Raw genomic sequence first — 13,570 nt, forward strand, 5'->3', positions numbered from 1 at the left:
AGAATGAATCACCAGACATTAGGCTCTCTTTGTTAACATAAAGCTCTGGTCAACAGTAACTGCACTGTATGGGCAATAGGGTACCGTTTGAGACAGGCCCAGGGTGTTTTATTGTGAGACATATAGGCCGGGTTGCAGCGTTCTCTCCGTCTGCACCTGGGCTGGACTTTTGCTGAGCTGAGTGTTCTGGCCTGTGTCTCTCCCAAAGAGAACTGCTCAATCACTCTGATTACTGTAGTCCACGTCAGAGTCAGACCCCATTACTCAACTCTAACTCAAACCTTCTGGTCCGCTCCTCTCAGATACCAAAACGCCTCTATAAATATAAAAATAAAATATTGGGGGTCTCAACTTGAGAATTAGAATAGTAGAATACACAAGGTGAATAGACAAGGTGCAAGTTCACAATGTGGTCGTGCATCAGTAGTTTTTCCTCTTGTTTTTATCAGTCACTGTCAGTGACCAACCAAATCTCGCTTAGGGCTTAGCCGGCCCTCTATCTATCTACCTACCTATCTAGTTATGGTGTCCAAATGACGTTATGGTGTCCAAATGAAGTTATGGTGTCCAAATGACGTTATAGTGTCCAAATGACGTTAAACTGTCCAAATGACGTTAAGCTGTCCAAATGACGTTAAGCTGTCCAAATGACGTTAAGCTGTCCAAATGACAATGTTAGTTTGTTATCTCATGTGTTGTTAATGTGTTCTCTCTCTCTCTCTCTCTCTCTCTCTCTCCTGTCTCTGTCTCTGTCTCTCTCTCTCTCTCTCTCTCTCTCCCTCCCTCCCTCCCTCCCTCCCTCCCTCCCTCTCTCTCTGTCTCTCTCTCTCTCTCTCTCCTCTCTCTCTCTCTCTCTCTCTCTCTCTCTCTCTCTCTCTCTCTCTCTCTCTCTCTCTCTCTCTCTCTCTCTCTCTCTCTCTCTCTCTCTCCCTCTCTCTCTCTCTCTCTCTCTCTCTCTCTCTCTCTCTCTCTCTCTCTCTCTCTCTCTCTCTCTCTCTCTCTCTCTCTCTCTCTCTCTCTCTCTCTCTCTCTCTCTCTCTCTCTCTCTCTCTCTCTCTGTTCTCTCCTCTCTCTCTCTCTCTCTCTCTCTCTCTCTCTCTGTCTCTCTCTCTCTCTCTCTCTCTCTCTCTCTCTCTCTCTCTCTCTCTCTCTCTCTCTCCCCCTCTCTCTCTCTCTCTCTCTCTCTCTCTCTCTCTCTCTCTCTCTCTCTCTCTCCCTCTCTCTCTCTCTCTCTCTCTCTCTCTCTCTCTCTCTCTCTCTCTCTCTCTCTCTCTCTCTCTCTCTCTCTCTCTCTCTCTCTCTCTCTCTCTCTCTCTCTCTCTCTCCTTCACCTACTGTAGAAGTGGAAGCCGAAGGGACCAGCCCTGCAGCACATGGTCAGTGGTCTGTGTCTGGATAGTCAGCCTCCGGCCGGCCCTCCAGCTATCACTCAGTGTCGCCCCCAGCTGGCCAGTCAGGTCTGGGAGCCACAACTCATCACCTGATTATCTGAACCCTGGTGGTTGGGGAGAGGAGGAGGAGGAGGAGGGGGGAGGAGGAGGGGGGAGGAGGAGGAGGGGGAGGAAGAGGATGTAACAAACAACTCTACTTTGTTGATGTTTTCCGGATGTTTCTGTCCTGAGTGTCAGACTGACAAGAGCCACACCAAGGAGGCTGAGATGAAAGGCCTGTTAGGCCTTCACCAACCAAGCCTGATAGAGGCCTCACCTGTACAGTACCAGAGGTCTGGGCCCATATTCATAAAGAGTCTCAGAGTATGAAAGAGCAGGAGCGCTGATCTAGGATCCCGTTTAGCCTCTTAGATAATAATGAATAAGATGACATAGACATGGGGGGGACCTGAATACGGGCCCTGGTCGTATCTGTACAGCACAGGGGGTTGGTGGTACCTGAATTGGGGAGGACGAGCTCGTGTTAATGAGTGGAGCGCAATGAATGGAATGGTATCAACTACATCAGACACATGGTTTCCAGGTGTTTGATGCCGTTCCATCTGCTCCGTTCCGGACATTATTATGAGCCGTCCTCCTCTCAGCAGCCTCCTGTGCTCTACAGTCCTTCATCCTATAGGATGGTGTGGTTTCTCCTACTGTAGGTTGTTATCCAAGCTTTTCACTCAAATTTCTTCTTGCAAATCTCAACCTTATTTTTTCTGTCAACAAATCCTGGACAACAAATTGCTAAAGTAGGAATGATGATCATTGCCTCTTAGAAGAAAAGGGTGCATATTGTAGAAAATGCACCTGAATACACCTACTGTTAACACTCTGACCCCAAGTCAGTTCTGAATCTGTCTTGTTGCCCTGGCATAGGTTTGGGACAGATATGCAGATCGTAGACCATGGAAGCCCAACGCCAACTGATATCAACTGGGCAGAGTATATTTGACTGAATAGCTGTTTTAAAAAGTGCCATGCAAAGCATTTTCAGGAACATTATTTATTGTTTTGCATGGTCAAGCCCAAAGAATGTTATGTTTTTTTCTTTGTAATTTTATGTACATAGTCTAAGCTAAAATGTGCTTGGATTTTGTGTAAAGTTAAAGTAGCCTATATGTTGTTTGAGAAATAAATCATGTTGACACTATGATGTGTTTTCTGTTCTTCATGCATTATCATAGCCTGGGTACCAGTCTGTTTGTATTAAGGACTTTATCATAGCCTGGGTACCAGTCTGTTTGTATTAAGTACTTTATCATAGCCTGGGTACCAGTCTGTTTGTATTAAGGACTTTATCATAGCCTGGGTACCAGTCTGTTTGTATTAAGGACTTTATCATAGCCTGGATACCAGTCTGTTTGTATTAAGGACTTTATCATAGCCTGGGTACCAGTCTGTTTGTATTAAGTACTTTATCATAGCCTGGGTACCAGTCTGTTTGTATTAAGTACTTTATCATAGCCTGGGTAGCAGTCTGTTTGTATTAAGTACTGGGTACCAGTATGTTTGTTCCATCATGCCACTTCTTGTCATGACAAGGGCACAAACAGACTGGTACCCAGGCTATGATAAAGTCCTTAATACAAACAGACTGGTACCCAGGCTATGATAAAGTCCTTAATACAAACAGACTGGTACCCAGGCTAGCCTAATCAGTTGACAAATGCTGCACTGCATTTTCATAGTCTGTGTCCCAAATGGCCAGTGGTGGGAAAAGAACACCATTGTCATACTTCAGTAAAAGTAAAGAAACCTTAATAGAAAATGACTCAAGTAAAAGTGAAAGTCACCCAGTAAACTACTTGAGTAAACGTCTGAAAGTATTTGGTTTTAAATATACTTAAGTATCAAAAGTAAATGTATAAATCATTTCAAATTCCTTATATTAAGCAAACCAGACGGCACCATTTTCTTGTTTTTTAAATGTACAGATAGCCAGGGGCTATCTTCTCCGACACTCAGACATTTACAATCAAAGTGTGTGTGTTTAGTGAGTCCGCCAGATCAGAGGCAGTAGAGATGACCAGGGATGTTCTCTAAGAGTGTGAATTGGACCATTTTCCTGTCCTGCTAAGCATTCAAAATGTAACTAGTACTTTTGTGTGTCAGGGAAAATGTATGGCGTAAAAAGTACATAATTGTCTTTAGGAATGTAGTGAAGTAAAAGTAGTAAAACATTGAAATAGTAAAGTACAGATACCCAAAAAAACTACTGAAGTAGTACTTTAAAGTATTTTTACTTAAGTACTTTACACCATTGCAAATGGCACCCTATCCCCTATATAGTGCACAACTCAAAAGTAGTGTACTATATAGGGAATAGGGTACCATTTGGGATGTATTAATTAATGTACTTTAATGTCAGAGATAATACATGTGTCCAAGAGGGGGAGCGTTGACTGTAAAGTATTTCAGACCACGTGAACCTGTTGGCTGTAGCACAACGTAACACCACTAGAGGGCATGATAACCACGTAAATAGATCAGGTTGGCAGCATCTCACCCTTCATGTACGGTCTTTTGTCTGAGGTGGTTGGTTTTTAAATGTGTCTATGTGATCTTTCAAGAATAGAAGGGCCTGTGTAAGGCTGCAGCCTCCGTCACGTCTACGGTGTTGGTTAGAATCTGACCTAGTGCCCTTTGACCTCTATCTCTCCCTACTGTCATCCTCTCTATCGGTTCAATAAAGTCAGAAAAAGACTGTAAATATATGTATATTTTTTATATTAGAAGGGCTGCCGTCTACTCCATCAAACCTGTGTCATGGAGGAGGAAATGACCATTCTCCGGCCTCAACATAAGCCCTAAATGCCGTTACGCACCACAGGGGGTTGGTGGCACCTTAATTGGGGAGGACGGGCTCGTGGTAATGACTGAAGCGGAATCAGTGGAATGGTATCAAAATACATCAAACACATGGTTTCCATGGTTTCCAGGTGTTTGATGCCATTCCATGTGCTCCGTTCCAGCCCTTATTAAGAGCCGTCCTCCCCTCAGCAGCCGCCTGCAGCAGCGTCAGAGTGTCGTTTTGTCGTTTTCTACTAAAATGTCTCTCTTTGTGTCGGGTGTGTGGCAGCCTTAACAACCAATGAGAGGTCAGGACCATGTGGAGAGCCTGGTCAATATGTTGGGAGGTATGAACACACCCAATGATGGAAGACAGTTAAGAGTTTACACAATTGACTGTTTTGTTTCAGTGACAGTTTGGGATAACTATTGGTGATAATCAGAAATCGTATTTCCTGAGCCAGACAGGATGACATTGTTGTTGTTTGTGTACGTGCATACCAGTAGGTGTGTGTTTGTTTCCTGCAAGTATGAAGACAGGTTGGCAGGTTGGCAGGTAGACAGGTAGACAGGTTGGCAGGTAGACAGGTAGACAGGTAGGCAGGTAGACAGGTTGGCAGGTAGACAGGTAGACAGGTTGGCAGGTAGACAGGTTGGCAGGTAGACAGGTAGACAGGTAGACAGGTAGACAGGTAGACAGAGGGTCAGGGAGATCAAGATAAATGTTGCTAGAGCACAACAGGCTTTAGAATCATAGCCTAGTTTTTCCAAGAAGTCTATCTGCACTGCAGTCCAGCATACAGCTGCCTGCCTGCTGACCAAACCCCCGTTTCCTCCCCAGTACCTACAGCTATGTGTGGAATGCAGCTGATACTGATAAACTACTGGCCTTTAAAGGGGCAATCTGTGTTCGAACAATAACAATAAAGGGTCATCCCACCCCACCACTGTTCTGGTAAACTGCTGAGGGATGGGCCTGTAGAAATACTTCATTAACAGAGCTGGACTGACCATCCATGATATCTATATTATAGTTGTAACCATGTTTTGAGGCTATGCAGTGTTTGTTTACGATTATATTGTTTACAAACAAAGGAGTAAAACAAGCATATATTTTGGGTTCTGAGGGGGTACGACAGTTGCACTAAGCTAATGAGGCTAAGTTATATTCTTCAATAATCAATGGGTACAGTATATATTGTTAACTTTAAAAGTCCAAAAATGGATGTAACAATCGCAGATTGCCCCTTGAAAGGAGTCAGTTCTCATCAGAATGAATGGGGGCGGGGGAGCCACAGAATAGAATGGATACATCAGGGAAGGAGCCACAACAAAGGGCCCAGTTGTACTCTTCCTCTTCTTCTGGACTTAGTATCATTTTAGCCCAAGACCAAGGGCTGCCTGCTATTGTTGTTGGCCATGCAAATGCAGTGCTGTTCAGAATCATATGCTGTTTAAATGCAGTTAAGAAATCCCAAACTACAGTATATTGAATAGGACTGTGTCCGAATGGGATCGTCAGGGAATGGATGAATAGACAGGAGGGGAAACTCTGGGTCGGCCCCTCTTGCCTTTGTTGACATTGTTCAGGGTCCCAACCTGTTGATCCAGGTGTTCATTGCCGACCATGAAGAGATATTGTGTCCCAAATGGCACCCTATTCCCTACATAGTGTACTACTTTTGACCAGAGTAGTGTACTATAACTGGAATAAGCTGGCCTATTGATAGATCCAGAGCAGAGTTATAGAGGGATATATGGCTTTATGCTTCCCTGTCTTGACATGTGCATGATTACATAGGTAAAGGACCCATCTGTGCTAGTGTCGTATATATCCCAGACCTATGTGGGAACATTGTTATTGTGGGAGGCCAAGGGGACACTACACCGGTTCTATTCCATTCAGTTCAAACTCAAATGACCTGACAAGCAGACAGAGGACTCATGAGTAGGTCTATGTAGCTTTCATCTATTGAAAATCCTATTGGATACAGATTTCATAGATGGTGCATTTTCAAAGTGCACACCACAAAAGTAACCGGCTGTAAGTCCCGCCCCTTTCATCTGTCTATCACTTATTTATTTATCAATCAAGCACCTTGAATTTCACTGTAAACTTGCAGACATTACCCAATGGATAAGGACGAAAATAGCTGAAGGAGTGAGTAGATTGTAGTGGATGTCCCACAGTCTGTAGTGAATGCCATGCAGGAGAAGGATCCCGACACACTAACAGTGAAGAAGGTGGACTTTGTTGCGTTTTATAGCGCAAGTGATAAATTGCACTAGTCAAACTAATACAAAATCAAAGAAGCTAGACATCATTGTGAAGGCGGCAAATAGATTTCTGGATCTCCAGGACTTTACAGCCGAAATGTTACAGGGAGTACTGAATGAAGAGGTTCCCCCCTCCCGGGTTCCTGAGCCTGTGTAGGGATCTGAATAGACATTTAAATCCGACTGAAGGAGTACAGTTTTTTGTTTTTGTTTGAAATTTAGGGTAGTAGTGTGAATTTGGTTAGTGTTTTTGGTAATTAGTATGAATTTGTTAATCCAAAATATTTTTTGTTTTGGGGGTATTTTTCACTACCCCGTACAGTAGGTGGCGGCAATACACCTTATGAGTGTAGTCTGCCAATAAAGCTCAAAGAAGAACAAGAAGAATGGATAAGGACAGGGGCAGTCAGTTGCCAGGGTCCAGGTTTGGTTGAATCAGGGAGTGGACAGGCAGGTGAAACTAATAGAGTACCACAGTATGAGTCATAATACCCATAGAACCTAGCGGTCAAACAGGGAAATGGCCTACATGAAACATGAAATAGTGTTTCTAAAATCCCCTATGGGAAAAATGAATGGTGGAAAAACGATTGGAACCATTTCCCTGTTTGACCGCTAGGTTTTATGGGTATTATGACACCTCCACTGTGGGGCTCTATTAGTTATTCTGCGCTCTGGCACTCTCAGACTAGAGCGCTCTGAAATCGGAGTAGATGGCCAGAGTGCATTTACATCTTTAAACTGGTTTTGAATTTCTCCCTGACCAAGATGGCTGCCATTTTTGTCCCATTACGGAACTTTGAGAGTTTATGACATAGCCACTCGATCGTATGGTGAAGTCAGACCTCTAGCAGGATAGAGTTCATTCCCAATAACACTTTCTCTGGAATTTAATATTATATCGGCCAGGTTCGAGAGAGAGGTGATCGAATTTGACTGACTTCTGGATCGGGGCGCTGGTCACAGGTAAGGGGACAACTTAGGTATTTTAAAATGATATCTAATTATCGTTAGTCGGTGCGCTTACTAACGGTAGAAGGAAAAAAAATAGATGTTTTGCCTGGGGTTCACAGCTAGCGACGCTAGCTATCCGGGCAAATGCTAACTAGCTAGCTGGCAACATTAGAACCGAATGAACCATAGCTGAAACTGGTACACTATGAGCTAACAGTCAGCGAACTAGAAATACATGTTAGTTTGCCAGTGAATAAGCCAAACTTAACGGCTCTAGAAGCGTTATGACGGCTATAAGCTAGCTAGCTAACTTTGCTGCTGGGTCGACAGCGCTAGTTAATCGTCTACTGAATAGCTCAAGAGTAGCTAACGTTAGTCAAAATGATGTGAATCCACGTAACGTTAGCTATCATTTGATTCTATGATAGCTATCTCTTGATAGTTAACTAGATAGCGAGGTAGTTTCAACGTGAAATGCGTAACATATGGACTGAAGCCTACTACCTTACTGCGTAACGTTAGTCTCAAAGCCATGGCTTTAGTGACTAAGGTTAACTAGTTAGTGAGCTAGCTACTACTGTTAGCTCTCTAAATTAGCCAACTAGCTAACATGCTTGAAGTCTGTTTCACGACGATGGCTGTGTTCTTCATGGTTGGGGTTCTGCTTTAACCTAGTAGCTAGCTCTCCTTTTAAATGTTACATGGTCAGGATCCTTCCTTTTTGTCGTTAAACGTTGATTGTCAATGTAAGAATAACATTTTTAGGATGAAACTGAACGTGTGAGTAAAGACCTTGTCTGACATGAAACCTGCAAGGTACGCAAACGTCACCTTACATTTCCACTCATGTGTGGCACTGACTACTCTTGAGTTGATTTTCCAACACCCATGATTATCTTGACATCCACCTGCCTCGAAGCCAAGTAGGGTTGGGCGGGCAGAGAGTGAAACTGAACAAGTTGCCAGCATGTGTAATCTCCCAATGAATCATCGTCATATAGATTCTGTGTTGCAATTCCAACAGCCCCATTGAATGAAGACAACCTGTCCTCGTTGAGATTCTCAGTGGTATTCCCGTCAAATGCAATAACAAGGAATGGAATTAGACTGACACACACAGCCACTACACCTCTTATCCATCTCCTGACTCACACACACCTCCCTTCCTTCGAAAACATTTCCCACAGAGATTAGGTTTATGTGATGGTGGTGTATCTGGATGACTTTCAACGTTCACCAAAATATCTTTCTAGTAACCACCTTTTTCCTAGTCTGATAGCCAGTCTTTTTTTTAGCTAACGTTGCACTACTGTCATTTGCCAAAGACGGGAGTGGAAAGTTAGCCTTTCCCTGTTATTTACATTTTAGTCATTTAGCAGATGCTCTTATCCTTACAGGAGCAATTAGGGTTTAATGCCTTGTTCAAAGGACACACAGACATATCTTTCTCAGGGGTTTCGAACCGGCAACCATTTGGTTACTGGCCCAACACTCTTACGAAGTGATTCAACAATCACCCCAACAGATCTATTGAAGCTTGTTACTGTGATGCAGTTTGATTGGCCACTAGAACACTAACATGGTTATTGATTGGTTTGTGGGATGCCATTAGGGGAAGGTAATGACCACAGTATAAATGTCTGTTTTAATTAATACTCCCTCCCCACAAATAACTCTTATTAATTCTGCTGCTACTTAAAAACAACCGGTTTGTTTCGTTGGTCAATATGATGCTCTAGTTAGCAATGAAGCCCTCTGCTCTTCCTTTCTCTCCCTTTTTGGCATTTATTTTTCAGAGCAATGACAAACTCTGCTCTTTGAGCAGGTGTTGAGCTGATAACATTTCATCCTCAGGAGAATGAATGAGTGTGACAATTCTTTGTACCAAAGACTTGGTTCTGACAGGCAGCAGTATGACAGAGGAGCAGAATGCCTGCCTGGGACTCAGTCTGTGGCTGTGTTCCAAATTACACATGATTCCCTATTTAGTGCACTACTTTTGGCCAGGCCCTGTGCCATTTGGGACTCAGTCTGCGGTGTGTGGAAAGCATACTGAGACTAAACTGCTGCTAGGTTGTCTCGGCGTGTTCTGTGTTCGCTCTCTGGAGGCCTTCTCCTGGCAACCGTTCATCCACGTCGTGACTGACTGATTAGTGACAACGTTTACACGCACACCAATATCCCGTTAGCATTCAGGATACTCAAGTATTCTGTTTTTGAGTTGACACATGTTAACATCATATCCCGTTTTACAATAACCCGAAAAAGCTTGTGTCCCGGTTATTTGAAACCCGGATAAGATGCCTGGGATATGCTGATCTTAGACGGGATACTGTGGCATGTAAACATCTTATCCCATTTACTGTTGTTTTTCGAGGTGTTGTGATGTTTATCTGATTGTCAAACAAATCACTTCAAAAAGTGCTTCCAATCGTTTTTCCACCATAAATTTTTCACATAGGGAATTTTAGAAACACTTAAAATAAGGTCTGTGTTTCGTGTAGGCTTACCCTGGCGTGACGTTTTGGTAACATGTAAATCCCTCTCGGACAAGGTGACTTTTATCAATATATTATGCTCAATTTACTCTCAGATTTCGAAAATGCAAATTAGCATCAAAGTAGACATCATGCAAAACTACAAATCCCTGCAAGCTTCTGCACGTCATCTCTAGCTGACACCTTTTCTAACAGGTATTGTGTCAATTTAAAACTTGCACAAGACAGTTCACAGTCCAGATTACCATGGCATTTGTAGTTATTTATGATGGCCACATTAGCAGCTAATTAGCATTTCATTATTGGGGGGGTAAATACAGGCAAATATATTGATAAAAGTCACCTTGTCCTAGAGATATTTACACGGTCTTCAAAACGTCACGCCAGGGTAAGTCTACACGGAACAGATACCTTATTTTAAGTGTTTCTAAAATACCCTATGGAAAAAATAAATAGTGTAAAATTATTTTATTTTTTTAACCATTTCCTTGTTTGACCGCTAGGTTTTATGGGTATTATTACTCATACTGTGGTACTCTATTCACGGGTCGCTATGGAGGAGTTTTAGTTCCTGATTCAAAGGGAATACAGTGACATCTCCCTCCGAGCGTTAAAACTCACGGTAAGCTGATTCATTAAAAACAAATATCAATCCAGGTTGGATGTGACAGGAGAGATGAGGTGCTCACGCTGTCAACCACGCTGGACTGACTTTGAGAAGCTCGGACGTGACATGCATCAAGCTTTAGTGGTGGTGAGATAAGCGAAATTATTGTCAGACTAATTTGCAATGGACTGTCATAGCCCCGCATTTAAAAGTATATGATGGTGAGTTGAGAATACAATTAGAAATACTGTTAGAATGTTTTGCAATTGACAGCCATAGCACCAATGTTGGGGTTTGTGAGAATTTTCAGATATCAAAATGGGGTCGTGGGCCAAAAAAAGTTTGGCAACACCTGTACTATTCCATTTAACCCATATTAACTTAAATGAGGAGTATTCTGTTTATTCATGGACACAGGGATACTCATGAGAGGGATATCAAAGGTCCATGTAAAAAGCTTGTCCCCAATAAGACCTTAAACAGGATATGAGCTACTGTCTGGAACACTGTGGGCAACGTCGACGTGGTCAGTTACTGAGCACTGTTCTAGACTGACAGACAGACCGACACAGACAAGATGGCCGTACTATGATGGGGTGCGTTCAGAAATGTGTTCTTTTGATAGAAGATGTGTTCGTTTTGATCACTCCCAATCTCTCATTCCATGTCCTAATGAACAGATCTGTTCTGCTTGTTTCCTGACGTTGGGCATGTGGAAAGGAGATCGCTGTCCTGTCTAGAGTCCCATCAGTATTTAAATGGGTCTGTGCTCTGATTTTATAATGAGCTGAGTGAAGGGAATAAGCTTTTTAGAGTAGAATTCTGTATCCGATCTGTATCATTCCCACGCAGCCTACCAAGTGTGTGCTGAGGCTTGTTGTATTTAGTAGGTATCAGTTTTAACATGGTGTGGGTGGTTGGGTGTGGGTGGTTGGGTGTGGGTTGGTGCTAATGCGTGTCCCTTCTCCAGAGCAGGTGGTTAAACTGTGGTTGATGACAACATGGGTTTGGTGCTCCAGGGGCTGGTAACATAATATTTATTAGCTTAGAGTCTGATCAACATGCAGACTGATCACTTCATTAAGTCATAACCATCATTATGGCTTATGTTAATTGGGAAATGTGCATTACTAGGGAATTATACAAAACCATCTTTACCAGTTCAACACACTAGGCTAGCAATCCATGTAACTGTTGAGTACCAACTGGGACTAAATCCTACAGCCGCTCTCTCTCCGTCTGTCTCTGTCCTGTGTGAATATCTGGCCAGAGGGGAGTCAAAGAACAGTGAGCACTTGACCAGAGGTGTTATAATTTGGAAAATAAATACATGTGACTCTGGATGACTACATAATGTTTGTTTCAAATATTAGGGCTGTTTTCCTAAATAAGTTAAATCCGCTTCGTGTTTTGTTTCCTTGCCACGATACTAACGTCCCGGCCCTAACCAGAGGGGAGTGAAAGAATCAGATTCTCATATGACCCCGTTTTCAGCATAACTAGCCCAAAATAGGTCTTCTGAAATCACAGAACTAGTTTGAGGTTCTTCTGTTTCAGCGGCACAGTGTGCATGTCTTACCATGGGTGATACACTGATACTTCTATTATGATGACAATGGACACATGATCCACACTATTGAGACTTTTCAGAGCACAGTCAATCAATGGGACATCCATCTGTCTCCAACTGGTTCAATACAGTAGAAGAATTGCATCATTTGGAGAGGACTGTCCTGTATTCGTATCAGCTAGACCTCTTTAGAACACCTGATCCTCTGTCTGTCCCCTGATAGGATGACTAGTTCCTAGAGCAGGTCATGAGGCCCGGTGGGGGTTGATCTCTTCATTTTCCCCTCCCTGACAGACTCACAGCTAGAGATTAGATTAGGGAAGGAAGACTCACGGTGCTGCTGGGACTGGGAGTGGCCTGTTGTGTGTCTCATAGCACCCTATTCTCTCTCTAGGGCATTACTTTTTACCAGGGTCCATAGGGTTAGGGTCCATAGTGTTAGGGCCCATAGTGTTAGGGCCCATAGTGTTAGGGCCCATAGTGTTAGGGCCCATAGTGTTAGGGTCCATAGTGTTAGGGCCCATAGGGCTAGGGTCCATAGTGTTAGGGTCCATAGTGTTAGGGTCCATAGTGTTAGGGTCCATAGTGTTAGGGTCCATAGTGTTAGGGCCCATAGTGTTAGGGCCCATAGTGCTAGGGTCCATAGTGTTAGGGCCCATAGGGCTCTGGTCAAAAGTAGTGCATTATATAGGGAATAGGGTGCCATTCTCTGGTCTAAAGTAGTGCATTATATAGGGAATAGGGTGCCATTCTCTGGTCTAAAGTAGTGCACTATATAGGGAATAGGGTGCCATTCTCTGGTCTAAAGTAGTGCACTATATAGGGAATAGGGTGCCATTCTCTGGTCTAAAGTAGTGCACTATATAGGGAATAGGGTGCCATTCTCTGGTCTAAAGTAGTGCACTATATAGGGAATAGGGTTCCATTCTCTGGTCTAAAGTAGTGCACTATATAGGGAATAGGGTGCCATTCTCTGGTCTAAAGTAGTGCTCTATATAGGGAATAGGGTGCCATTCTCTGGTCTAAAGTAGTGCACTATATAGGGAATAGGGTGCCATTCTCTGGTCTAAAGTAGTGCACTATATAGGGAATAGGGTGCCATTCTCTGGTCTAAAGTAGTGTACTATATAGGGAATAGGGTGCCATTCTCTGGTCTAAAGTAGTGCACTATATAGGGAATAGGTGCCATTCTCTGGTCTAAAGTAGTGCACTATATAGGGAATAGGGTGCCATTCTCTGGTCTAAAGTAGTGTACTATATAGGGAATAGGGTGCCATTCTCTGGTCTAAAGTAGTGTACTATATAGGGAATAGGGTGCCATTCTCTGGTCTAAAGTAGTGTACTATATAGGGAATAGGGTGCCATTCTCTGGTCTAAAGTAGTGTACTATATAGGGAATAGGGTGCCATTTGGGACGCAGCCTAGTCTTTCAGGTCCA

At 43.2% G+C, this 13,570-nt stretch overlaps 2 protein-coding genes across 4 annotated transcripts in view; both read left to right on the top strand.

The window, feature by feature from the left end:
* The window catches only part of galnt16 (UDP-N-acetyl-alpha-D-galactosamine:polypeptide N-acetylgalactosaminyltransferase 16), a 57,184-nt gene extending 55,668 nt beyond the window's left edge, over nucleotides 1-1,516 (top strand). The window contains exon 14 of the mRNA XM_041847393.2: nucleotides 1,341-1,516. Within this exon, the coding sequence (XP_041703327.1) occupies nucleotides 1,341-1,484 (144 nt within the window). The 3' untranslated portion in view covers nucleotides 1,485-1,516. The remainder of the gene's footprint in view (nucleotides 1-1,340) is intronic.
* A 5,689-nt stretch (nucleotides 1,517-7,205) lies between these two features.
* The window catches only part of LOC121539126 (protein numb homolog), a 135,340-nt gene continuing 128,975 nt past the window's right edge, over nucleotides 7,206-13,570 (top strand). For all 3 annotated transcript variants that reach the window (XM_041847392.2, XM_041847389.2, XM_041847390.2), the window contains exon 1: nucleotides 7,206-7,469. The gene's annotated coding sequence lies outside the window, so the exon portion shown is untranslated. The remainder of the gene's footprint in view (nucleotides 7,470-13,570) is intronic.

Source organism: Coregonus clupeaformis, chromosome 25 (assembly GCF_020615455.1).
Source record: "Coregonus clupeaformis isolate EN_2021a chromosome 25, ASM2061545v1, whole genome shotgun sequence".
Classification (NCBI taxonomy): Eukaryota; Metazoa; Chordata; class Actinopteri; order Salmoniformes; family Salmonidae; genus Coregonus; species Coregonus clupeaformis.